The 25160-nt window shown below is 42.6% G+C and overlaps 1 protein-coding gene across 1 annotated transcript in view; it reads left to right on the top strand.

The window, feature by feature from the left end:
- Positions 1-1098: 1098 nt before the first annotated feature.
- UNC13B (unc-13 homolog B (C. elegans)) overlaps positions 1099-25160 on the top strand; it is a 190935-nt gene continuing 166873 nt past the window's right edge. The window contains exons 1-7 of the mRNA XM_009889740.1: positions 1099-1111; positions 3189-3218; positions 5332-5431; positions 9828-9945; positions 10939-11062; positions 20471-20541; positions 23688-23745. Coding sequence (XP_009888042.1) covers positions 1099-1111; positions 3189-3218; positions 5332-5431; positions 9828-9945; positions 10939-11062; positions 20471-20541; positions 23688-23745 — 514 coding nt within the window. The remainder of the gene's footprint in view (positions 1112-3188; positions 3219-5331; positions 5432-9827; positions 9946-10938; positions 11063-20470; positions 20542-23687; positions 23746-25160) is intronic.

Genomic DNA, 25160 nt, shown 5'->3' with positions numbered 1-25160 from the left:
ATAGCTCCTTGAACTGAGGTGCAATAGCTGCATCTTTGCTATGCCCAACTCTTTTTTAGTGATTAAATGAATCTTCACATGCACAGTGAGAGCAAGCGCATCTCTGTGTGTCCGTATCGTGCAATGATTGCACACAGCAGTGCAAAGCTTTAGGTCTTGAAGCTTCCCTTTCTAAATTTCTATCATTTTCACTCCTTCCCTGCTGTTTTGCCTGTACGGTGTTGCAGTGGCGTAGGATTATGGTTCAGCGTAGTCCAGTGTTTGCCTCTGAAGAGCTGGACCACAGCTGGACTGTGCTGCCTAGTTTGCTGAGAGAAGCCATTTGAAACTGAATGGAATTCAGCATTTCCAGGTAGTTTAAAAATGTGGCTTTCCCAGACCCCAGAAGTGCCTGTGGGATAAATGGAAGTGAGTCAGGAAATCTCTGATCTAGATCTTTGACTTACTTTGTCTTCAGCTTTTTACTTTGTGGCGATACAGAAGCAAGTGTATCTGCAAAACTTGGCTCTGCAGAATGCTTTCCTTTTGTAATACAGACATTTTTTTAATAAAATGTGGTGTTTCACATGGCTTGATTTCAGCCTGCTGTCCTCCTGCCCCTGGAGTAGCAAGGAGTTTTCAGCCTTTGTTGCAACCCTGAGTGATTAACTGTCAGGCTTCTTCACGTCTTCATTACTCCTTTGTATCCTTTCTTGAGCTCTTGGCGTATAGGAGCTCTAACCAGACAGAATGAGCGGGTGGGGGTACAACAGTTTCCCTAGGGAAGCTAACCTTGTTGTGCCTTTCCAAAGCTGTGGTCCTTCGGTAGTGGTGTGGTGCGTGCCGTTCTACATGTTGCACTTGACCCATGAGTCCTCTGGGATGACGAACAGGCTGGGTCTTGACAGTGTCTAACAGCTCCTTCCAGCTATGAACTCCTCGATACTCACTGTGTTGTATGGGGGACCCTGTGGTCTCATGGCAAGTCCTGATCCTGAGATGTTGTGGGAGCTGCACTTTTGCAATGATTTTTACACGCCCTAGGAAGTGCTTTCCAGTGGGCTAACAAAATAAAAACATGTCCAAGTCACTTTTCACAGCAGAAGAGTTACTGGTGAGATGAATCTCCCAGGTTTGTGATCCAGCTTTTATAAATAAGCCCTGCTTCTGCAGCGAAAGGTGTAGTTTATTATATGTGGGTTGTCTGCGGCCATGGTGTTCATTCTTGATCAATTCTAAAGACCCAAGACTCCATTTTTGTTATGTGGATTCATAAAAGGCTTGTGATCTTTGATTTAGTCTTGCTGCTGCTTCAGAATATCCCTGTTGCTGTGAGCCGTGGGACAACTCTTGCTGAAGGCCCACATAGACACTTTTTTCAGCATGCTAAAGCAGTGTAGAGTTTGCTGTCTTTCATCAAATGAACTTCTTAATATTTAGAGGTTGAGGCCACAATGTACAGACAGCATCTGTTTCGTAGTTTGCATATCGCTTGCTGCAGAGACAAGTGTCTTGTCTCTGTGTCTAGCAGACCACTCTGGCTGCTTTTTTGACAAATAATACCAAACTTCTGCGCTGGTGTTGCCTCCACTTCCCTGCTAACAGCAGTGGAGCCTGTTACGAACAGAGAGAGAGACCAGCTGAAGCTTACTGTACCTCCCCTGCCTTCTTTCTCCTATTTTGCTTCCCTCAAGAACATGCACTTGTTTTTGTCTCCTGCTTCTTGCAAAGGAGGGGAGAGGCGAGGATAAGAGATAAGCTGGGGTCTTCCCACTCCAGAGCAGTATTTCATGAAATGCCTGCCTTTGTGTAGTATCCAAAGGTACCTAGAAAGTGGGTAGATTGCCCTGCCTGTTTCTCAGTGGTTAAACAGACTGATTAACTTGGAGATTAAAAAGGAATCTGCATCTTCAGTCAGCAGCAACACTGGCCCCCCCACTGTTGTATGTTTTGCTTGCACCATTAGGTTTAGCACCAGGAATGCTTCAGGCCCTGAACCTAGGAGAAAATGAACTTGTTTATTTTGGACCTAAAGGCTCGTGGGCCTTGGCAGTCAAGGTAAAAGCTACAGCTCTTCAAACTTCTGTTTGAGATGCCTCTGGCTCATACCATACCTGGTACAGCATTTCCTTCATGCAAACACCTACCTGGACTGTAAAAGCTTGCAAAGGAGAATGTCTCAAATGGCAAGGGTGTTCTCCAGCATCACACTCCGTTGCAGCTCTGTGCATGTAACTGTGTAAGGGCCATTATTTTATTTTGTTTTATTTTTTAATGTTCCTTTCTAGAACATTTATCTTGGAAGTTAGACACTGTGAACCTTTAAGTGTTTTGGGTGCTTTGTTTTCTGGAGGAAACCTGACTACACTTTTATATCTTTTTGCTCTCTGGTGTATCTTGCTTCTTCGCTTGTTAAATGTGTTTTCTTCTTAGTGTTAGTTTTCCACTGGGAAAACTAGCTGGAACCTAGAGATGTCTTCTCATAGTGCTTACACTTAGTAATACCAGTGAGGATATGAGCTCGCAAGAGGGAAAAGTAAACAAAATCTCCCCTAGGTAGACATGGACCTTCTCCATCTGGTGAGATAAGAGCCAGTGCTGTTTTATATTCTAACTGTTGTTCTTGATAAATACTGTCCTGGAATTAAATTAATAGAGGAGACCTCAGAAAAATGACATTTGTATTTAGACTGCCGCTTGTTTAGCATAGCAGGTTAATTTGATTTACAGATGTCTTATTATAGAGCTACTAATCAGGCTTGATTATTTCCAAGTTGTGGTTGGAAGTCTGCTCTATGCTGTTGAGGAGAGATTCTTTGTTTTTAAAGAAATGTGTATTTCCTCTACAGCATCTGTAACTTTGTAAGTGAGGTGGTATGAAATGGCATCTTGCTAAGCAGCAGTAACATCTGGTTGCAAAGGACTGGTTTTGAAATTACTTTGCATTAGCCATATCACATTGCTTTCCAAACATTAAATTGATACATTTAAAAAATAATCACAGGGTTAGAGAGGTGAGATGGGGTACAGAAGAGGTTTTGCCTCCAGATCTGTTAAACTATTAAAATGTGTGTGGATTTCCAGCTACCAGTCCTCTACTGGGGATGTTGTCCAATTAATATGATGCTCTGTGATGCTCTGACTCAAATAACACCATAACGGGACAAAATCACTAACAGCTTTTTTCTTTTCCTTTTTTCTCTTTACAGTAAAGAAAGCTAAACTCCAAGGACCACCAGGTAAGCCATGCTCTACTGCTTGTCTGCAGCAATGGTGACACCTGCTCTCACTCCTGCTTATGCTGCTGCCTCCAGTTTTCATCTATGTCCTCTCTGCTCCTCTAAGCTACCCTGAGAATCTAGGCAGCCTGAGGTGGTAGAAAGCTTAAAGCTGTGACCTGGTGTTGCAGTGCTAAGAAACCTTTACCTGCTCACCTGACCTGAACAGGTGATGGATAAGGAAAGGTTTTCCTTTAGTGTCACCAATTCCTGCCCCACCTTGCACTTGCCTCTTGTCCTTCCTCTGTCCCTCTTAAAAACAGAATCAGGAAACATCCACCAAGCAGGACTGGTGCGTGCCTGTCTGGATTCAGTGCCTCCTCGATCCTGATCGGGATTGTTGGATGGTACCACAGAATAGATTCATTCTCGTATGTGGCAGTCCATAATGGCTATGCTTGGCATTGCAATCCCATCCACCAGGTTTTGTGTCTGCGTAATAAAATAAAAACAAACGGCTGATGACACCCAGAATTTACAGTGTAGGCAACTATTTCACTGTGGTTCAATAGCTAGCAAGGAATCCCTTAGCAAGCAAATATGTTTATTGAATGAAGTTTGATGTACAGTTTACAAAAGAATAACATAATATGTAAGAATAAGTATTGTTATGAAAGAATAACATAATTCTGGAATAACACCTATTCAGGTGTTTAGATCCAAAGCATTTGCACAGCTGTATTCTTGACTTATTTGTTCTGCTTTATTCTGTTGATATAGCCGTCCTCAGGTTATAGCAGAAAGCTTCCCAGGTCTCCTTGTCCATATTCCATGTCAGGTCAAGATCTGTGTGTGCGCCAGCCTCAAACTTGCAGGGAAGGAAAGCTGAGTGCCCAGCCTGGAAGGGAGATAGTATATACTTTCTTTCCTGTAATCAAGAAGCCTGCTCGTGGCTGCAAAATATTTGCCCCATAGCCTAGGTTTAACTCAACTGAAGTGTATGGTTTTGCTGACAATCCCACTGTGCCAGGAGGATGCAAGTGATGTGACTAGATATGAGGGAATCTTACTCTCAGAGACTTCTGTTTCTTCCTTGGCGTCTGGTAATTTCCCTTTCCTACCTTTCTGTTAGGATATTTGAAGCTAGATGCTGCGACATGCCAGAGTAGCTCACTTCAATCATGCATGCGAACTTTGGCAGTATTAAAATGGAGTGTGACCTAACTGGGAATAGATGCAGCTGAATACTGAAGTATTAAAATACGTATGCTACTTTCTAGCTACTTAATATGTCTCTTGTTCCAGGCTTGATGAAACTGATTGATAGATCTGAGGTGATAATTCCCCTTAAAAGGGAGTTTGTTCTTTCTCAGATGCTGATATTCAAAATTTGCATGTGTCTGTACTTGGCTGCTTTTGACTTTATCAGCAAAGAGATAGCAGCAACTAGGCAAAAAAGTTGTTCCAGGCTTTTTCTTCAGATTTAAATTAAGAAGCAAAACTTCTAAACAAAGCCTGTCTTGTCAAAATGTGAGTGTAACGTGGTTCTTCTAGGTCAGCTGATCAGTTTTAGCACATTTGGCATAAATCACTGTATTTTTCTTCTGCCCTTGATGGGTCTGTAAAGTTCTTTGCGGATTCATGGGTGGAAAACCAGGCTGGAACTAGGAGAGCAGTTGAGTTGGAAGGAAAGAGGTAATACGATCTGCCCAACTGCTTCTTGCTTGTATGTTTTGCAAGTCTGTTTTTTGCTCTGTGTGATGGGCCCTATTCATTCAGACTGTCTATTCTTCCTCTTGTCTGCGTTTCAGGAACAGGGTTTTACAAAGGGTTTGTGTTCTTCAGGATTCTACACTCTTGCTTTGTCCCTGTTTTACTGCAAGTGCTTAGTTGCCTGTTTTGTTGTTGTTGTTGTTTGTGCATGAGTTTCTGAAAAGCTGTGATTGAAAATTTAATGGCAGGTGAAAAAATATCTTGAACATTTGGCTTCTTAATGCAGGGATGTCTTCCCATGTGGGCTTTTTGTTTTGGGTCCCTCTGGGATGCAATCTATAGACTGAAAACGCTGAAATGTTGCATTTATGTGATGAAAGGGTATACTGAAGGACATAACTTTTTGCCTCTCGTTCCCCAGATAAATTCAATACATATGTGACCCTGAAAGTGCAAAATGTGAAGAGCACAACAGTAGCCGTGCGTGGTGACCAGCCCTGCTGGGAACAGGATTTCATGTTGTAAGTATGGTGCTGCGCAGTGATGAGGTGCTTGTGGTTGAGTCCTTCCACAGCACTGATGTTTATATGGAGCTGCTATTGTGTTGTATAAATTGAAGTACTTAAGTAGGTAAAATGTACAGGCCTGGTGACAACCTAAATCATTTGCTTTTCTGTTGTACCCACTGATCTGTGCTGAAAAAGGTGTGTTACAAGATTGTCTCTACGGGTGCCATGTGCTGGCTGGAGTAGTTTGTGTCTTTAATGTTACCAGGTTGCCTGCATTCCTGTTCTTAGACCTGCGTGTCAGGGTGCAGCGAGGGCTGGCTGCTTCTGCAGGGACAGGTAGCCAGAAGCAGAGTGTGGTAGGATGGCTGGTAGGACAGGGCCCTCGCCAGCCAGGGCTCAGTCCCACAGTACCTGAGCAGCGCAAGAGGGGCAGGCTGAAGGATCAGGCCAGAGTCGGCCGAGAGGTCAGGTCATCGGACAAGTTCATAGTAATGAGGGAGGTCTGAGGTCAAGCTGGGAGTGCAAGTTAGCAAGTCAGGCTTGGGGTTGTGTCTGGTGATGATAACCAGGGTCAGACATAGTCCAGCAATTGCCAGTCAGGTCCATAGTGATGAGGCAAGTCTGAGGTTGAGGTGGGAAGTCAGTCTCTGGGTTGGGTCTGGATTGATGGGGTCCATGGCCAGGCATGGGCACAGCTGCGGCTAAGCTGGAGACAAGCACACCTAGACTATAGCTTAGGCAAGGACTGAAGGCCCGTAGCTGAGCTTAAATGGAGCTCCTGGTCCCTAGGAAGAGTGTATGGGTGGAGGCCACTGGTGAGGCTGGTCAGGGCAATTAAGGGCTGTTGTTAGTGTGCTCAGGGCCTCAACAGGGTGATCCTGGTTACCTCAGTGCGGGAGCTGCTTTTGTGGGTTGATGTTTTCTGCTGTTGGCTTGGTGCCTATCAATGTGTTTTCCAGCTCCCCTGTTGCACCTTGAGGGGCTGCCCATCCCTGCCATGAGCAGCAGAACCAGTTCCAGATCTGTTGAGGTTCCTGGTGCAGCTGATTTGCTCTGGTCCTCATAGTCTTGACACGTAGCCAGGAATTTCCCAGTATCTTTTAGAATTGTGGGTTGTTTTTTTTTTGCAGGTGGATGAATGACTCATTGATATATTGCATCTGGTTCTGTTTCTATAGTTTTGTAAGACAAAGTGAACTAAATTTACTAAATCCTGGACTCCAAGTCCTTTTCTCTGACCTTGGCATGGACACTGGTGTTGTGGCGAGAACAATGTTGTGTTCATCTTGTGGAGTCAAAGCTAGTACTGCTGTTTATGAGTGAGTCCGAGGTGTTTACATTGTATCTATAGCAAGAGACCCACAGGGGATTTTGTGAGTTTGTTTCCCAACCCAGCAGCAGTTGGTTCTCCGCTGGCAAAAGTGCAAAGCTTTTGCCTCTGGTTGAGGAGTTCACCTGGGCCATCAGAGCTGTGCTCCCATTTCCCTTGTTTGGTGGCACTCTGCTTTTGGAGCAGCACATGAGGTGTGTGCCTCTGTGCGAAGTCTGGAGCCTGTCCTTTGGCATCTGGTGAAACACGTGTGCTCCTGAACGCCACCATCTTCTCAGCTCTGCAGTTCCTGGTCAGACAGAGGCTGTGGCTATCACTGACGTAAACCCTGCAGGATGGGGGCAGGGAATTGTACCTGTCTGCCAAATCACATGCCTATACTCAAACTACTAACTCATTCTTCCTGCGATTTGTGCTTGTCCTGTGGACAGGAACTAGCTTTAAACATGGCCAGCTACAGAGGAAGCTGCTCACCAGTGATTTAAGAATGACACTTGTTTCTATTGGATGACGGCTCTCACGGTTGCTCCTCCTCCTTCCCCTCAAACAGCTCCTGGAACTACTCTGTGATATCAGCTGGGAGCTTAGCTAGCATGCTGTAAGGTCACTGTGCTGCTCCGTAATTAGTTGCTAGGGGATATGAAAGCAGAATATTAACTGAACTACCTCGCCATTATTGTCCCTGCTTTAGCCGGGCAACAGCACAGTTGCTCTGATGTTTCCTTCTAACAAAAATATTACACGTGGCAGGGAACGTGCTTTGCATGATCCTTTGTACATTAAGTTGTCCCAGGAGAAATAACACTGATATTTCAATACTACTATTCACTGCTTTGCTCTTTTTCTTTCTGGAGTTGGAAAAGGCTTTTAAACATGGTAGTTCTTCCCTGAGGGAAGGATGCTTTTAGTGTCTTTGTTTTTGTTTACCTTTTTTTATGAGGCATAGTAAAAGAATAGACTACAACAAAGAAAACGCTTTCTCTGTGTTTGTTGGTTTTGCTTCCAAACTCCTTGTGAGACATAACACTTCAGAATTTCGGGCTCTGGGGTTATTTGAGATTTGCTAATTTACCAGACCAGTAAAGCATTTTAATGTGTTCTTTGGGGACATCTTCTAATTTTGAAGGAGCTTTAAAAGGACAGCATACTTGCAGCAAGCACCTCTTGAGTGAAAGTGCAAACTGATGTTTAGAACATGATGATTAAATTGGTATTGAAGTTGTTAGAAATGTCTTTCATTTAAATTCTTTGTGAGGGAGGGACACCAAATTCCAGTCTCAGCTCTTTTGTTCTTTGAAGCTGTTCTGTATCTAACCAGAAGGTGGAGAAAGGGAGACACAAAGGCAGTCAAAGCCACTGTACTGAAAATCTTTTTATCTTTTATTCTTATTGGTGACATGTCCTGTGGACTTCTGTACCGAAGCCCATCGTGTATCTTATGATCAATGTCTTCCTCTGTCAATGTACGCTGAAGCAAGGAACATGGTTGTAGTGTGCCTGAAGTAGAGTATTTCTTCCTTCCTTTCCCTTTCTTGTCTCACACTAGTCCAGCCAGGAGAAAATCAGTAATTTTTGTTGTTACTGCAAGTTTGTGCAATCTGATAAATATCGTCTTCCAAGAAGCACGCAGTGGGAGGACAGAGCAATGATAGTGCAGGTGGCTAGTTGTTAGTTTGGCCGTATTGAGTAGCCATATCCAAACAGAGGGAGCTGGAGACTCAATTTCAGGATGCTAGCAGTAAACTCGAAATAAGCCTGTGTAACAGCTTTATTTTGAACTATGTACACTGAGTCAACCAAGTACTGGACACTCCTGGCTTTAATTCCTGTGTCTTAAACAAAAACAGGAGTGCTTGGGTTTGAAATAGATATTAATGTGCTTTGCTGTAGCTGTAGGGTTTGTCTTGAACCTTGTAGATACAATATTCTCTTTTAAAGTTGTAAGAACTCTCTGGGGCAAAGCTCTAATAGTTGCTGGAATTTGCAGCAGTTCTTTTGTTTTGGCCATGATAGTAGTCTATTGAAATTAGTGACTAATGTGCTTTTAAAGTCCCTTGATAAACTTTATGTGGATACATTTGGAAGGACAGCAGGCAGCAGCACTGCGAGCCCAAGATACCTACTTTGGGGGATTAGCAGTTGCGCTAAAGGAAAATCCTGAGCTCAAAGAAGTAGGAGCAATAGCCTTTCTTCAAGGTAAGTGTGAGACAGTTGCGTATCAATGGACAGCTCGGGATTCTCCTCTACTTCATAGTTTTTACCAGTATTCAGGCTGTGCGTGTGTTATGCTCTCCTTAAGTAGGCATATGTTATAAGCCAGCATGGAAGCGGCGGGCATAAATTCCATGAAGCGTTGAGAAGCGAATGTGAGATGCGTTCTTTCCATACTGAGAGGGAAGATGTTCATGAAAACCTTCAGAGAAGTGTTTCTAAGAACTTGGCACTTGGTGGTCGTCTGGCTTGGTGCTTGCCGCTTGCTGCCAGAGATTTGCACAGCTCTAAGCCTTGCGGTGTCATGCAGGGGAAGAAACTAGTGCTGGAGCAGAAGCTGAGTAATAGTTAGTGCTGCTGATGCAGCTATGCTGGGTTTGTGACTCTTACGTTTGGCATGTGGCAGCTCCACTCACAGAAAAGTATTGGCATGTCTGGACCTGCCGGAGTATGCTTGTGTTGCTGTGCTGCCAAGGGAAAGGAGACAGACACTTTGTTAGAAATGGCGTGCCTGATGACAAAGAACAGCTCACCTCTAGGTTTTGGCTCAAGATATACTTCCTCCTCCTGTGCACATAGCTGCAGAGACAAGTTCTCAACTGGCAATCTATGCATGACATAGTTCAGGGTTTTAGTTTGTGATCTTTCTGTAGTTAGTGTTAAACTATGAGAAGTCAGTCATTAGAAACTAGTGTTCCCTGTGAGCATGAGCCGCCTCAACCGTGCGCTTCCAGAAGTGCTCTGTAGCTTGACACAGCTGTGTGGAGAGTTCACTGGTATAGTCATGGTGGTAATGCAGAACCTAAAGCAGAATTAGATTGTATTCTGTTTTCTTTCTCACCTGTGCTGCCTTTTCTTTTCTTGCAGTGAGATCAGTCGGCTGGACCTGGGCCTGATTGTTGAAGTATGGAACAAAGGACTGATCTGGGACACCCTGGTTGGGACTGTGTGGATTGCTCTGAAGGCCATTCACCAATCTGATGAGGTTAAGCTGACACAGAAGCTTTATTTTGACAGCTCCCATGTTGGTAGTTAACAAAATCTGGCCTCGTGCAGCCCAGGACTGTGCTCTTCAGCAAAACTTCTGCTTGCGAAGTCGGGAAGGCTGGGTGAGGGGAGAGGACTGTTGGCATCACATTGTCTGTTTTGTGCTTGAAGGAGGCTGCCAACACTGAGACCAAAACTCAGTTTAAGTAGGGGGCTTTGGTCTCATTTCACTTACATGGACTCAAAAACCAGGGTTAATCTGCTCAGCATCACGTATAACTGACAAGGGTCTGAAGTCTTAAGGACTGACTGCCTAGTGTGATGCTCAAATTTCTATGGGTTCTTGCTCATGATGGAGGGTGCCCTGATAATAGACAAGCTGGCCTTTGACGCAGGCCCAGAGCATGTCTGCATCATCACCTTGTAGCTGCTAGTTGCAGTGTTAGAGGATGTCTAGTGGTGCTAATATAAATTGAAAAATGTAGGAAATAGGATGTGCCAATGTCTGTAACTGCTGTAACTTCTGAATTTGGCAGTTCTTGCAACTGAGCAGGACACATTTGTTTTTTTGCCTCAAATTTCAGGGCATTTATTTAAAAGATTATTGAATTTGATCAGGGAGAGGGAGATTTTATTTTCCATAAAAGGAAAGGAGTGGGGATTACTAGCAGTGTTGCCATAAGGTCTAGCTGATGCTCAGTTCCTCTGGCTGTCCAGGCACTCCTCGGTGCCTGCCTTTGAGGACTCACCTTTGCAGTTCCACTGGGAAGGCAGTAGTTGTGCTAGGAGGTGTTTGCTGCTTGTCTTGGTAAAGGCCTGTGAGACCTGGGAGAAAAGCTGCCAGCATGTGCTGAATGGATGTCGTTTGATGTTAAACTACTGATAATACTGTAAGGCTCTTCCTGGGGTCTTTCATGTTAGCACATATGTGAGAATCACTGCATAAGGACCTGCCAGACTTGAAACTTCACTTGTTGCCTGTCATTCACAGGAAGGTCCTGGGGAGTGGTCTACACTGCAGGCAGAAGTTGTAATGAAGCATGATGAAATCTGTGGAACCAAAAACCCAACTCCTCATAAAATTTTGCTGGACACAAGATTTGAATTACCTTTTGGTGAGTGCATTTCAATAACTTAGTCAGGGTGCTGACAGTGGAGAGAGGTTTTGGGAGCAACTTGAGTTTTATAATCGAGTTGTGCATGTTCTCAGTTCATTCAGAATAGTTCAGTGCAGGTAAAATTGCTGGTGTTTATTTCTTGTTTGGCTTCTTTCTAACAAGATCAGAATAAATAGGGAAGATTTGAAGGCCTTTGAGTGCGGGAATGTTTGGACTAGCAGCAGTTTAAGAAACTATTAATACTATTTCAGGATTGTGCAGTCAGACATTTTGTTCCTGAGCAAGGAACATTCACTTCTTTGTATCTAGACAAATTTGGCTCTAGAAGAGGTCAAGTGCGTTGTTAGAGCTGTTCTGTGGTAGGTGCATTTAAACCCTGTTAAAAGTGTGCAGTTCAGTTAGTGAAACATTGATGCTTAGTGCTCCTGAACACTATCATTAGCAGAGTATATAAATAACTTGGTGTTATAAGACCTACCTTTCTGGCAATTACTTGTGGTTGAAAAGTACAGATTGTGGAAAAGTAGCTGACTGGAGCAAGGCCATCTAAAGTAAAGTGATGTATGATTATTTTTTTTTTTTTAATTTTATTGTGCTTAAAAAAACCTCAAACAAATAAACCCCAAAAGGAGGGCCTTAGCCAGAACGTGTTCAAGGCTTACACACCTTCTCTTTCCAGCTCTTATCTGACTCCTGGGACCAAGAACAGAGATGATGGTTTTTGGGGCTCATGGTATTTTTTTCTGCATTGGGCATTGAAGTGTTTCAAAGTTGTCTGCGACTGCAAGGCTCAATTCTCCCCCTCTGCCTGTTGCTTGTTTTTTTGCTGCCAAGCCCCTGGCAGTGTGAGCAATTTGTATCATGCTCTAAGCACTGGTGAAGCATTTGTGCACCCACTGGCATTTGGCCAGCAACTGTCAGGATTGGCCATCTGTTGTGGAAAAAAGTTAGGTCATCTATTAGTCTGATACCCCCCTTCTGGGTGCAAGGGAGGATGCAGGCTTTGGCCCTGCAGCGCTTATTATCAATACAAATTGTATCTTGTTCTCTGAGTGTACTATTTTGAGTGCACAGTCTGCTGGATGGTGCAGTTCAGGATGAGTGCAGTGTTTTATAGATGTAATAGGCACTGCTCTTTAACTACAGTCCAGGGTGTAAAGGGGAAAAGGTATCTGACAGCTCAGCTGTCTTGACAACTAAGCTGTCTAACGTTGGTCTGGAGCCATCCCCCTTCCTCACAAAAATGTCCTGGTGATTCACTGCTGCTGTCACCCTGTCAGTGGGAAGTTTGTTACTGAAATTGCTTGTTATCTAAGAAGACGAACAACTCACTTGAATTCCCTGTGGGATAAAACATTGGCTCTTTGGGGCAAGTGTTTTAGGCTTCTGGGAGGGAGAGAACACAGCACACATAGCTGAAGGCAAAGCTTGTAGCTGCTACTTTCTCATCAAATGCACCCTCAGTAAGTTTGCAGATGACACTAGGCTACGCAGGAGTGCTGATCTTCTTGAGGGTAGGATGGCTCTACAGAGGGATCTGGACAGGCTGGACTGAGGCCAATGGTATGAGGTTCAACAAGGCCAAGTGCCGGGTCCTGCACTTGGGTCACACCAACCCCATGCAGCGCTACAGGCCTGGGGAAGCGTGGCTGGAAAGCTGCCTGGCAGAAAAGGACCTGGGGGTGATGGTGGACGTCCGGCTGAATATGAGCCAGCAGTGTGCCCAGGTGGCCAAGAAGGCCAATGGCATCCTGGCCTGTATCAGGAATTGTGTGGTGAGCAGGACAAGGGAAGTGATCATCCCCCTGTACTCAGCATTGGTGAGGCCTCACCTTGAGCACTGTGTTCAGTTTTGGGCCCCTCACTACAAGAAAGACATTGAGGTGCTGGACCGTGTCCACAGCAGAGCAACGAAGCTGATGAGGGGTCTGGAGCACAAATCTTATGAGGACCGGCTGAGGGAACTGGGGTTGTTTAGCCTGGAGAAAAGGAGACTGAGGGGAGACCTTATCGCTCTTTACAGCTACCTGAAAGGAGGTTGTAGTGAGGTGGCGGTCAGTCTCTGCTCCCAAGTAACAAGCAATAGAACAAGACGAAATGTCCAATAGGCTGCCCAGGGAGGTGGTGGATTCACCATCCCTGGAGGTGTTTAAAAAAAAGGGTAGATGTGGTACCTGGGGACATGATTTAGAAGTGGTCTTGTCAGGGTAGGTTAATGGTTGGACTTGATGATCTTAAAGGTCCCTTCCAACCTCGGCAATTCTATGATTCTATGACTCTGTGATCTGAGTTCATTCTGATGTATTTGCTTGTAAACTGTCTCTGCTTTAAAAGAAAATAAAGTTCTCATCTCTCCCTGTGTATTCAGCCAGTATCCAAAGGAGAAATTGCTTTCTTCTGCAATTCATGTTTTGAACTACATTACATTTTGTGATTTATTTTTTTTTTCAAGTATAGGAAAACAGACTCCCTGTAAACCATTATGTGTTAGAGCATCTGGATTTAAAAAATAAAATATTTCAGGTAATAGTGTGTTTTCTCCCTACTACTATACTCAAAACACAGGACTTTTTCTTTTTAATTGTTTGTTTGGAGGTATTTTAACTATATTTTAAAACATATGATGTTCTATAGAACATAGAATTCTGAGAAGTATGGTTTCATGCAGAAAACTGAAAACATTAAGTAAATAACTAGCTTTTTGTGGCTCTTCTGTTTGTAATACAATTGATATTTAAAGTGCAACTATTACTTATTCCTTTGTTTGCTATGCCAAATACTGAAATAACAGGAACTCCATGTTGCTATATTGAAGGTTTTTATTTCAGAGTCTGAAGAGTTGTCTGCCTGTCCAGTGTTTCATAATGTCCAGGAAAAAAATGAGTGCATCAGTTAGCTCTTTCAAAACTTCTGCTGCTCTTCACTTGAAGAATGCTGCAGTTTTTCTTGGATCTTCTCCATTTTCAGTCTGCCACAGCACGGTCAAAAGCAAGTTGAAAAGTGGTAGGCACCAAGAGCATGGGATATTTTCTATAAGATAGCATCTACCCATTTCTCCTTCCCCAGTGGTGCTTCCTTTCACACCATGACTGAACATCTCCTGCCATCACCTCTAGGATAGAGAAGGACCCTGCAAGATGGACTAGGCTCTGTCTCCCTGCCCTTGCAGTACTGTGAGACTTGGAGGGATCCATGGAGGTAGCTCAGCTCAGCTCACAGCACTGCCTCTGCATCTCAACCAATGGATTTACAGATCAGTTTCCCTTTCAGTGGAGGGTAGCAGTATGGACTCTCAGTGCCCCATGTTAAGAATGTGTTGTCATAGGAGCTGGGAACTCCTGCTTTAAACCTACACAGAGAACTAAATGGATCACTGATCTGCTGTGGAAGTTCTTAAGTCAGCAGCTCTGTTGCTGTAGAGGTAACCTTTAATAACAGCATGTTTGCACTGACACTTAAGAACATTGTGTATCACGTTTTGTTTCCCAGGTGAAGATCTCCTGGCTATTGTAGATACATGAGAACTGGAGCGATCTGTGTGCACACGTACAGCTTGTGCTGCTTTCCAAGTCTGGTAAAATACAGCTGTCTGGGATAGCAGCTTTAACAAAATAGCGTGTTCTTCTGTTTGGCTGTGCTTCTGTGCTGCTTCTGTCACTTCTGGCTGCTCTGTTTCATTTAGGTTAGATGATGCACGTGGATGCAGTACCCCAGGTTACACAGTCTATGTATTTAAAATGTCTCATTCAATTTAGGTGGAGCTTGAGATTTTTTTTAAGGGTTTGTAAGAGAGATTAAATGAATTTGAAAACCAGAAAAGCTTAAGTCCTTGGTGTAAAACATGATTGTATATGCAAGGAGGTTTAGAAACTGGTTTGTTTTTGCACTATATTTATCCCGGATTAGTTTGCTGCTTCTGCTTCCACCTGACGTGTTCAGGATTCTTCCTCCCTAGTATGTCCTCTCCTGGTACTCTTGGGACTGGCAACAGCTAAAGCTGAAATAAATGCAGAATGTGCTGATGCTGCTAGTGGTAGTACATGATGAAAGAAACTTTAGAGGGTGGTGGTGTTTTTTTCCTTTTTCATATGAAGTTTTATTTTTTTACCAGGCTTGGAGTTGGGAAGAAGTAATTTCCTAGCAGAGGCTGGTGAGAGTTGTTATCTCTGCTCCTGGTGATAGAAAATAACTTTTCCTGAGGTTATCTAGGAGTTAAACTTTGTTAATGCCCAGATTTCTATGGTGGCCTTGACATAGCCTACATGTGTCCCATTGCATGTTCCAGATGCATCTCTTGCGTTGTGTTCAGTAGTGTCGTTATTGTGACGTTAGGTTGTGGCGTATAGAGGAGAGAGCAGATCTGTGGGCCTTTCCTCATTGAGCATCTGTGTGTGATGGACTGTGACGCTGGGGACCAGACCGTCATCTAATGTTCTCTGCCAGCCCTATGTTCTTAACTGTTCAATCTCGCAGAAACAGAATGACTGAAAATCCGCTTCTATAAAAGTGCAGCAAAGCGTAAGCATTTGAAATGCGAAGTGTTAGTGAGAGTTGATATTAACCCCTAGGGTGCAAAGCATTTTTATGCTTGGTAGGCTTTTAAAAATGGCAATAAACTGCCTTCTTGATGGTAGGAAGTGGTTGTTAGCAAAGACAGACCAGAGCAGCTTTTTCCACTGATCATATCTTTTTTTTTTTCTCTTGAGCAAGACAGACATATCAAGGGAGGAAGACAGCTTTTCTTCTTGGTTGGTTTAGAAAATTTCCTGGTAGGGAGAATACAGTCTTGCTATTGTTGTCTTGACACAGTGAATGTGTGCTGGCACAGACTTTCCAAAGTGCTGCTTTTCAAGTGTAAAATTGTGCTGTTTAAAAGCAATTTTACTCTGTCCTCCCCTTTTTAGAAGTGCAGTGGCTATGTATAGGTCCCTCACAGGATGGAGTACTCAAAAGTGCTTTTGGCTCCCAAACTATAGCGGGTCTGTGTCTGTGCCAGGCTGTTTCTAGTAGACAATGGGAGTGAAAATGCTTTTAGGTTCTCACCACTCCCAGGCTGGGAGCATGCTGATCTGCATCCAGCCATCAGATGGAGTAAATATACTTTCTTGTTTTATTTCTGTAAAGTTCCCAAGACAAGAAATGCTCAGGTCTGCAAAGTTATTTTAGTGAGAACTTGTGAAGATTCCCATACTTCTGGAAAGGGAAGAAATTGGGGCTGGAAAGAGACGAAGACTGGTGAAAGCTTCTAGGAAATGGGGGAGAGATGGTGTATCTCTTTTACTTCCAGCCCTTGTTTCTGTTGTGCATACTGGGGGTATGTCCCAGCCCAGGCGTTGCTACGTGGGAAAAACTCAGGTGGCACAAGGTGATGTGCAAGGAGTAGAGCAAGGACCATCAAGCCTGAGGTGAAGGGAAGTTGTTTTTTTTAGGGCTGAATCTCATGGTTATTGCCAAGCTAGACATCTCTAAGTGGGAATACCGTCGTGTTTAGGTACCTGAGGAGGTCTCGCTGTGAGTGAAGTGGTCTGAAAAGATGCAGCAGATTCCCCTTTGATTCCTTCCTCGATCTGATCAAGTCTCCATATTGCAGTGTCTCCATTTCTGTGGTGGTGCAGTGTATCCAGGTGTTAGGGCTCCAGGTGCTCTGCTGAGCCTTACTGGAACTGAGCAGCCTCACCTGGGAGCCCCCAGCCACACTCCCTGCTCATGGGCCTAGGAGTTCTGCTTCAGCTCTGCTCTAAGCCTTGCCTCCTGAGTGGTCCTTTGGGAGTTACTGATCCCCCACCTCAACCACAGCCGTGTCTGTGCCTGCTTATGGACCCCATAGATCCAGGCCCAGTTGTGGACTGACTTCCAGTCTTGACCTCAGACCTGCCTTGTCACCATGGACCTGCCTGCTGATCTGGGCCCCTGGTTGAACCTGGTCTTGATCTCTGAGCCTGCCCTGCTCGCCTTGCTCACGTGCTGCAGAATGGTGCCCTGGCTGGCAAGTCCCCTGCCCTGTCAGCCATGGGATCTCCCTTACCTCCCTTCCTTTAGGGAGCAATCAGACTTCACTGCTCCCTGACAGCAGGAGCCCAAAGAAGACAGAGGTTACAGCTTCCAGCTGAAGATAGCAGTAGGAGCAAGGACAGGAGAGCTTGCAACCCTTCCATGTTGGTATCAAATTAAGATAAAAGCTAGTGAAGAGATCTGCCCGTCTCCTGTCTGTTCTTGTTTAGCAGTTTTGTTTTGCTGACATATGGCCTTGCTCCTCTTGTTTACCAAGCATGATGTCAGCAGAGTCCTGGGCTGGCATCAGGTGGCCTCTGTTTGGACTAGTTCAGTGTCTTATCTTGTAAGCAAAAGTTAATGTAGCGGAGTAACTTGGTCTTGTAATCAAAGCTGAGCAGTGATGTAGGAGCTGCGCAGTAGATGTGGCCTAGCAAACAATGTCTGTGATCTCTGTGCTAGGGATTTCCATTCTCTGCCTTCCAAAGAACCAGCTTCAACAAAACAGCTGAGGTGAGACACAAATGGATTGTGAAATGAAAAAATAGTTATAAAATGCTTCCTCAAAAAAATCAAGAATTCTGTCTCATTGGGCATTTGTTCTTCTGAGAAGTTAATTTGACTCAAATTCATGGGCCGTTTGCTTCATCTTTAAGGTTTGCTGTGTAGTAGTTGTACTGCCGTTAGTATTAATGACAGGAGTTTCTCTAAGATCAGGAAGATGTCCTTAATGTAGCCGCTATCTAGACAGTAGCAGATTTTTATCTCTAACTTGCGTAAGAAGCTGTTTCAATAGAATAGCAGCAATCCTGCACTAAAAATCTGATAGCTCCGTTTATGAAACGGGCACCTTGGATACAAGATAGGAATCAACAAGTCTGAGAGACACATGGTGCTCCTTGATGCCTAGGCATGCTGCTAAACCATGGTCTATGGGAAAGCATTGAAGCTTACACTGAGACAACTGCAGTTTGTGGTATTGATGGTAGTCCATTGTTTCATGCCTCCTGGATCTTTTTGGTCTTCATTTCAGGCTCCAGAGTCAAATTCACGAGTTTTTCTTCATCTTTTAGAGAAGTGGTGGCTTTCAAAGACAAAATTCCATAGACTTTGCCTTAGAGTTTGGATTGCGTTGGGTCCTTGTTGGAGTTTGTCCTCCTAAATCTCATCAGATTGTGTGCTGATAGCCCTCCAGTTAATTGATATCCTCTTTCTAGATCAATTCTGTCCAGGTTTCCTTTGAATGCTGTTCCTAATTTTTGCGGAGCTGATCTAATAAATCTGCAGCTGTGATCCACAGCCCTGATGATCAAAAGCTGTATGTTTTTCTACAACTCCTGTAAACGTGGAAGACTCTCTCATGTTTCTCTTACCTTGTTTTCTAGTAGCATATAACCAAGCAATGTGCTGTACATCAGAAAGAGCAATTGGCTCTGTGTGTTACAGTTAAAATAAATTGCTTTGCTGGTCTCCGTTCAAGCAAGGAGAAGTAGGTTGTGGGTTTTCTGTCTAGTCAATGCAAGTTTTCTAGGGCCTGGTACCAAGTTTCCAGTTCCCTAGATTTTTTTCAAGTGGGGCTCTTTTATCCCCTTTTTCTGGATGAGCCTAGTTGCATAAAAATACAGTTGTGTTTCTGTTAAAAAGGTATAGACATTAATTTGTAGTCCAAGGAAATCCCTACTTCTGAAACTTCAGATTCCACCAAATCTGTCATGTTCCTTGTTCTTCTTGAAAGTGGTTTGTGTTCTAGTACACTGGCCACTATTATCTCCAGATGTTTGGGGGTTACTAGCTTCATAAGATGATCATTTGTGTGGCTGAGAGAGAATACACGTAGGACAGGTAGCTCTTTTAAGTATAAGTATGTTCCTTTCTGAAGGTGTCAGAGATGGAATGCTCACCTGCCAGTAAATCTTTTTCTTGTTTCTCTCAGGAGCAAGAGTAGATGTAACTTTTAGAACCACCTTTTCATCTGGAGACCATCTCAGCCTATGTCTCCCATTCTTGCCAACGCATAGCTTAGCATATCATTGTGGCTGTGTGAGGTACAGTTGACTGCAGGAAAGCAAACTTGTTAGGTGTAAACATCTTGGCTCCTAATGAGGCACCTCAGAGTGTAAAGAGTTACAAGAGATGGGAAAACTGGCTGAACTGGTATTATACTCGTCCTCATTTTTCAGCGTTTGGGATGGTGAGCCTTGCAGGGTTGGTGTTGCTTAGCTGGAGCAGTCCTTCCACTTCCTTCCTGTGTGAGCTCTGAAGTTTCTGCAGTTTAGGGTCATGAATACTCAAATTTCAGAAGTCATTACCCCTTCTTGGAGGGAAGACCAGCCAACCACTCTACAGTCAGGGACATGCTGAGTGGCTAAAAAAAAGAAAGAAAAAAACCCAACCAAATAACCAACACAAGCCCCAAAACTTTTTTTTCTTCTCTTTCCAGTGATTTTACAGCCCCTCATCCCTAAATAAATTACCTGATTCTCCTGAATTGGGAGCCTAACTGTTGCTTTTTATTTCAGTGGATTATTTCCTTTGGTGCTGCGCACATCTTGCTGTATTCCTTAAGCATAGTTTGTACCTCACTTGCCTCGTGTTAAACTTTCCACAGCAGTTCATCTGCACTTCTAAGGGTGCACTTTGAGAGGTGAAATTTTGAGTGGCAGAAGTCTATGTTCCCTTCAAACCATTAGGACACTATATTACTTCAAAGTGTGAAATATGAAATAGTTACCAAAATAAAGGTGATAATGCTTGCTACTTGCTGTCAGTCATCAACTTGGTAAATCTTCCAGAAGGTAAAGGGGTTGTTGTGATTCACTTACAATGAAGTTGCAGTGTGGTGTAAAAATAGGAGTGTGCTTTCATGTGAATATGACTGCCTATAACACTGTTTATTACCTCAAAAGATTTGGCTTATTGCCTGCAAAGGAAAACAAGAGACACTTCTTTTTTGGTGCTTAATTTGTTTTGCACCAGGTACGTAAGAAAGACCTTCTATTCAAAAGAAGCCCTTATTCTTTTGAGGTTATAAAAGCCTCCAGAAGAGGCTCTTGATCTTGCTATTTGTTATCAAGCATATAGCAAGTGTATTAATATCATTGTGAAATGGCTCTTCATAAAACTAATACTTGAATTAAATCTGAACCAGTCTGTCCTACTCTTTCCTACCTTTGTGCAGTGTGCATTTGGTTAATTGGTTTTAAACACGAAAGCAATGTAAGCCCTTGAACTGTGTTACTATTTACAATGTTTATTTTCCATCTGAGTGCTAACATAAGACAGTCCTATTACTTCAAAATTAAGTGTGTTTTTTTTGGTGGTGTGATCTTGGAATACCTTCCTTGTTTTAATGCTACTGGTGATAAATGTAAATTTGCCTGGTTAATAAGATGGTGTGACATTCTTTTGCTATAGATATCCCTGAAGAAGAAGCCAGGTACTGGACCAGAAAATTGGAACAAATAAATTCACTGGGAGATGATGAGGTAAATATCTAAATTGCAAAATGAATATAGCCCTGAATGCCTTATAACTTGCTCTTATTCTTTATATCGGATCCCTGTGATTAAGGTAACTACTGAATGTTCATCATTTACAAGTCTTCCATGAACTGTTTACAGAACCGTTTCCTCAAGTGTACTGTTAGTGTTAAGGAGAAGAACATTTTCTCTATGTGCTGGAAGTGCTCGAGTAGTGAGAATAGTTTTGTTGATGTGCATGCACTCAAAGGAAAGGTAATATCGTGCTTTACCTCACAAGAGGGTGAAACCATTTTTGACAAGCTATAGTAGGTTCTCTTCATTTGTGAAATCAAGTCAAAAGGGACATATTTGCAGTTAGCTGCTTCTGGGAAGAACACAAGATACTGAATATTTCTTGGAACTGAGGACTGTTGGAGCTGTTAGTTTCTGTCCTAATCCAGTTGTTAATGGCTCAGTTTATATGAATCTTGTATTATAATACCTGCTAGCTATGGCTTTGGTTTCCTTTTTTTTTTTTAGTGTGTACTTGGCTAAACAGCTATAAACTAAAAGTTACAATATTATTTTTTTTTAAGAGAGACTGCTACATGATTAAAGCTTTTCTTTACAGTTCATACTGTTTGGAAAATAAGATCTGACATATTAACGCCTGTACCCAAAGTGTAGCATTAAAAAAAACCCAAAACAAAACGAACAGCTTCATGTGTTGATGCCAACATCATTGAGTAGGAACATGGTGCTTGCTTAAACTCTTAATAGGCTTCTTTCCTTAGCAAGATAACTTGCAAAATGTTCTGCCAGTGACTCTAAAAGGTTTTTGTTCTGGGATCCTTCATCTGTTCTTTTCTGCTCCTCATGGGAGTCATTTGGTTTACTGTGCAGACGGAGAAAAATAAGATGGGTTTTCTTTTTGACTCAGGGCAGACCAATATCGGGGTGTATAAGAACATAACTGCTCGAGGACAACCTCTCCTGCCTTCCTAGAAGTTTGGGAACCTCTTGGAGCTGATGACAAACTCAATCTGTGATTTGGCCTGTCAGTGATAGTGCTGTGGTGCCTCCCTGCTCCTGTGGACTGTAGCAGCTGTCTGTGCCAGAGACTTCAGTGAAGCATAGGTGCCCTCTAGTGCTTCACTGACCTGATACTTTCAAAAAAATATCCTGAGCTTTGTGAGACTCCCCTTTCTCTGGAGTGCCATCCACCTGCATGCTAAATGCATGCTTTTATCAAATACTACTAATAAAATCATGTCTCTGTATTTGTGAACTAATGATCTCAAATTTATTACGGATGTTCCCTGTCACCAATGAGAAAATGAAAAAAAAAAGTAAGAACACCTGTGCAGGGCCTGACCTAAGGTTCATCTTGTCCCATGTCTGACAGCGACCCAGAGTGGGGATGTTATCTTCCTTGCATATTCCCTTAATTTTCAGCAATGTGTAGCTCAGGGACTTCCAGAACCAGAGGCATTATCTTTGTCTTTAACAACACTGGATGGATTGTTCTTCTGTGGATGTCAGTTGCCTTTTGAACCCACCGAGGTCAGTTATGTTGTAGCAAAGGAATTCAGCACCTTAATTGTGCATTGCCTGAAGAAGTATCTCACTTGCTCTGAGCAAGCAAACTCTATGGGGTGAAACCAGCTGGAAGCAGGTTTATTTGGAGAAATTGAATGTTTGATCCTCGTTCATCCCCTCTGTACCAGAGGGGGTTTACAGACCTCGCCTTCTACCATGGCTTTTGGGCTGCAGAGTCCTGCTCTGCCCAGTGGTATTAAGGATGGGACAATTAGGTGCATTTATCTTTTCTGTGTGTTAAGTTCAGCTATCTCTTTTTGAGACAATGGATGAACAGACTAACGTTGCACAGCAGTATTCAAGAAGCAGGTTAATTTGGAGTTTAAATGGTGTCATAAAAATGCTTTCCAGTCTGCATTCCTACAATATTTAGTCATCTTTTGGGAATGTTGATAGCCATTGGGCTGATGCCTTAACAAGAACAAACTACTGCCGTTTTTGGATCTCTGAGTATAATAATTCAGAACCCATTGTTGTCCTGTGCTACTGAGGTTGCTCATCAGCAGACTTCCTTTCACCGCTTTGTCAACCAGGCAGTGCTGTGAAATCCAGCAGTTCTTGTTTTCACAATCCTGGTTAGCTCAGTGAGTTGGCAGTTTGCTGATGATAAGACTAACCACCTTTCAGGATCATTTGTGCGTTTTAAATAGCACAGATCAGAAGATAGCCTCAGCGGAAGTCTGCAGGCTATCACCTTCCATGTCATGAACTGGTCATTAATCCTTACCAAATCCAAGAATGAGGCTGTCTGGTCACCCTGTTTTGCACAGACTGCAGCATGAGGTTGCTAAGGTTGCCACTTCGTTTGTCGTCAGACCTTTTTTTCCTAGCAAAGGCCGTTCTCATTATTTTGCTCAATTGTCCTAATTTTCTCATATCTCTACGTAATACGAGACAGAGGAGAATAACAAAACAATACCACTAGCATTCCCCTAGGGAATGCTTTGATGCTGTAACAAACAGCTTTGTAAAAAGTCAAAGCTGGGTAATTGAAATATCTATGTTCTTTAATTTAGTATTAAATGAGATTAAAAATTCTTCACTTTGGATGTACAGTGGATCACAGGAGAGTTTAAGTGTTGGCTGGGCAAACATTGTGTTACTGCCCTGTTGGGCACACCAATTATCTAACCACTTCAATCTCCTACTGCAGTGTTGCTGTGAGCCCATGTGAGTTTTAAACTGTTGAAGCCGTGCCTGAGTGTCTAAACATAACCGGGCTTATACTCAGTTCTGAGCTTCCCATTGCAATGACACTGTGGTGTGGAGAATCAGATCTTTTAGCTGTCTAATTTGAGGTCTCACAGTGGATGATGGGGCCTGTGCTTGTAGCAAAGCAGACTTCACCTTAACCAGATGTGCGCTTTTTAAACACTTGGTTTTGGCATGAAAAAAGAAGAGACTTCTACGAGTGTGTTTGAATATGGATATTAAGGAGACTATTTAATGCTTTGATACTACCAGGGATGTTTTCTCTTGTATGGCATGCTGTAGTCTGAAAGCTGTTTCATGAAGTTACCATTTGCTTTCTTATTGGTCTCTTTTCCTTCTTCTTTTTTCTTGTCCTTTAGTATTCCTTTCAGGAGGAAGTCCAGAAGAAACCACTGCCCAGTGCTGCCTCCCAGTGTTGTAAGTTAGAATTTATTTCTTCTCAATATTTTTTCTCTCAGTGTACTTTATTTCCTTCTCTATCAAATGATGTTACATCTGAACAATATTTTCTTGTTAGAAATACTAAAATCTCTGTGAAGCCAATAACTTTTGTCAGTTATGAAAAACTGTGTCCCTCAAAATGTTGGTCTAAGCTTCTTATGCTAGAAAGTGAAATCCAGCATTGAGTCTTTAACCTGTTTGTGTCCTCATGTGCGACAGGAACACAAAATGTGTTCAAAGTCACCTAGATAGTCATACTCTTGTAAGATTGATGCAAGTAATAAAATGCTGAATTTTATCATATACCTATGTCAGGCTATGTTCTCTTTAAACATCATGTATTGAATATTATTTTTATGACTTTTTAATGAAATTTGAAGAGGAGGACAATAGACGGAGACAGGTACTGCTGGTAGCCTTTTAAAATGCACCAGAGGTTTGTGTACTTGATGCCTAATTTCTTTGATATTCATCTCAATGCTGTGTTGATGGATGAAAAATATTTTTACTAATTTCTGCTTATCTCATCGTGCATTTTTTTTATGCTTCTGAAAACACGGATGGAAAAAATAACCTAGGAGATACTGTATCTGATGGTCTGCAAAATTAGATTTCTGAAACACTGCTTTTAAAGTACAATAGATGAAAGCTCAATGATGTCTCTTACGAATGTCTTATCTACTTTTGGCAGCAGCATTAATAAAATTCAAGTCTCATAATTTAAACCAATCTTTTATCCTCTACTTTAAATCTTATAAGAAGAGCGTATTACACTTTGCAGGCTGTTTATCCATTAGGCTGATTACAGGATCTCTACAAAACTGTTAACACTAGGAAATGTTAATTACTGTTTACCTTTTTTGAGTAGAATTAATTTATCTGGGTACTGTTATGTTATCTCAAGACTACCTTCAACAAAACATGGACATTAATCAATTGCATAGGAAATCTGAATGTGTTGTGTGGCTGGAACTTGTACAAAGCTACATAAAAGTATTCCAGCAGTGGTACTGTAGGTAACACCAGATGTGTCTTCTCTTTTTTTTTTTTAAAGGAGTGTATGTAAAGAAGAAGGTGATTTTTTTTTTGTTTATTTATTTTTAAATAGTCAGAAGGGTACAACTGATTTGTAAAGCCTACAAATAAGAACTGTTGTTGGAGAAACAAATATTTGACTAAATCATACTAGCATAGTATGCAGAATCCCTAATGTCAAAAGATAAAAGAAAACCAGTCTGATATGAAGTGTCCAAGAAATGAACGTGGTGTTTGCTGAAATGACTTTCCTGGCTATGTGCCCTGGACTTTGCTTTTGTTTGAGAGAAGCTGGTTTCATTGACTCTTCTAAGTGTTGAGATGTGTGGGTAAATAGGGAGGAATGCTTCCATGTA

The sequence above is a fragment of the Charadrius vociferus genome, unplaced genomic scaffold, assembly GCF_000708025.1.
Source record: "Charadrius vociferus isolate BGI_N301 unplaced genomic scaffold, ASM70802v2 scaffold37, whole genome shotgun sequence".
Classification (NCBI taxonomy): Eukaryota; Metazoa; Chordata; class Aves; order Charadriiformes; family Charadriidae; genus Charadrius; species Charadrius vociferus.
Note: the sequence above shows the minus strand (reverse complement) of the source record. Positions and strands in the feature narration are given on the sequence as shown.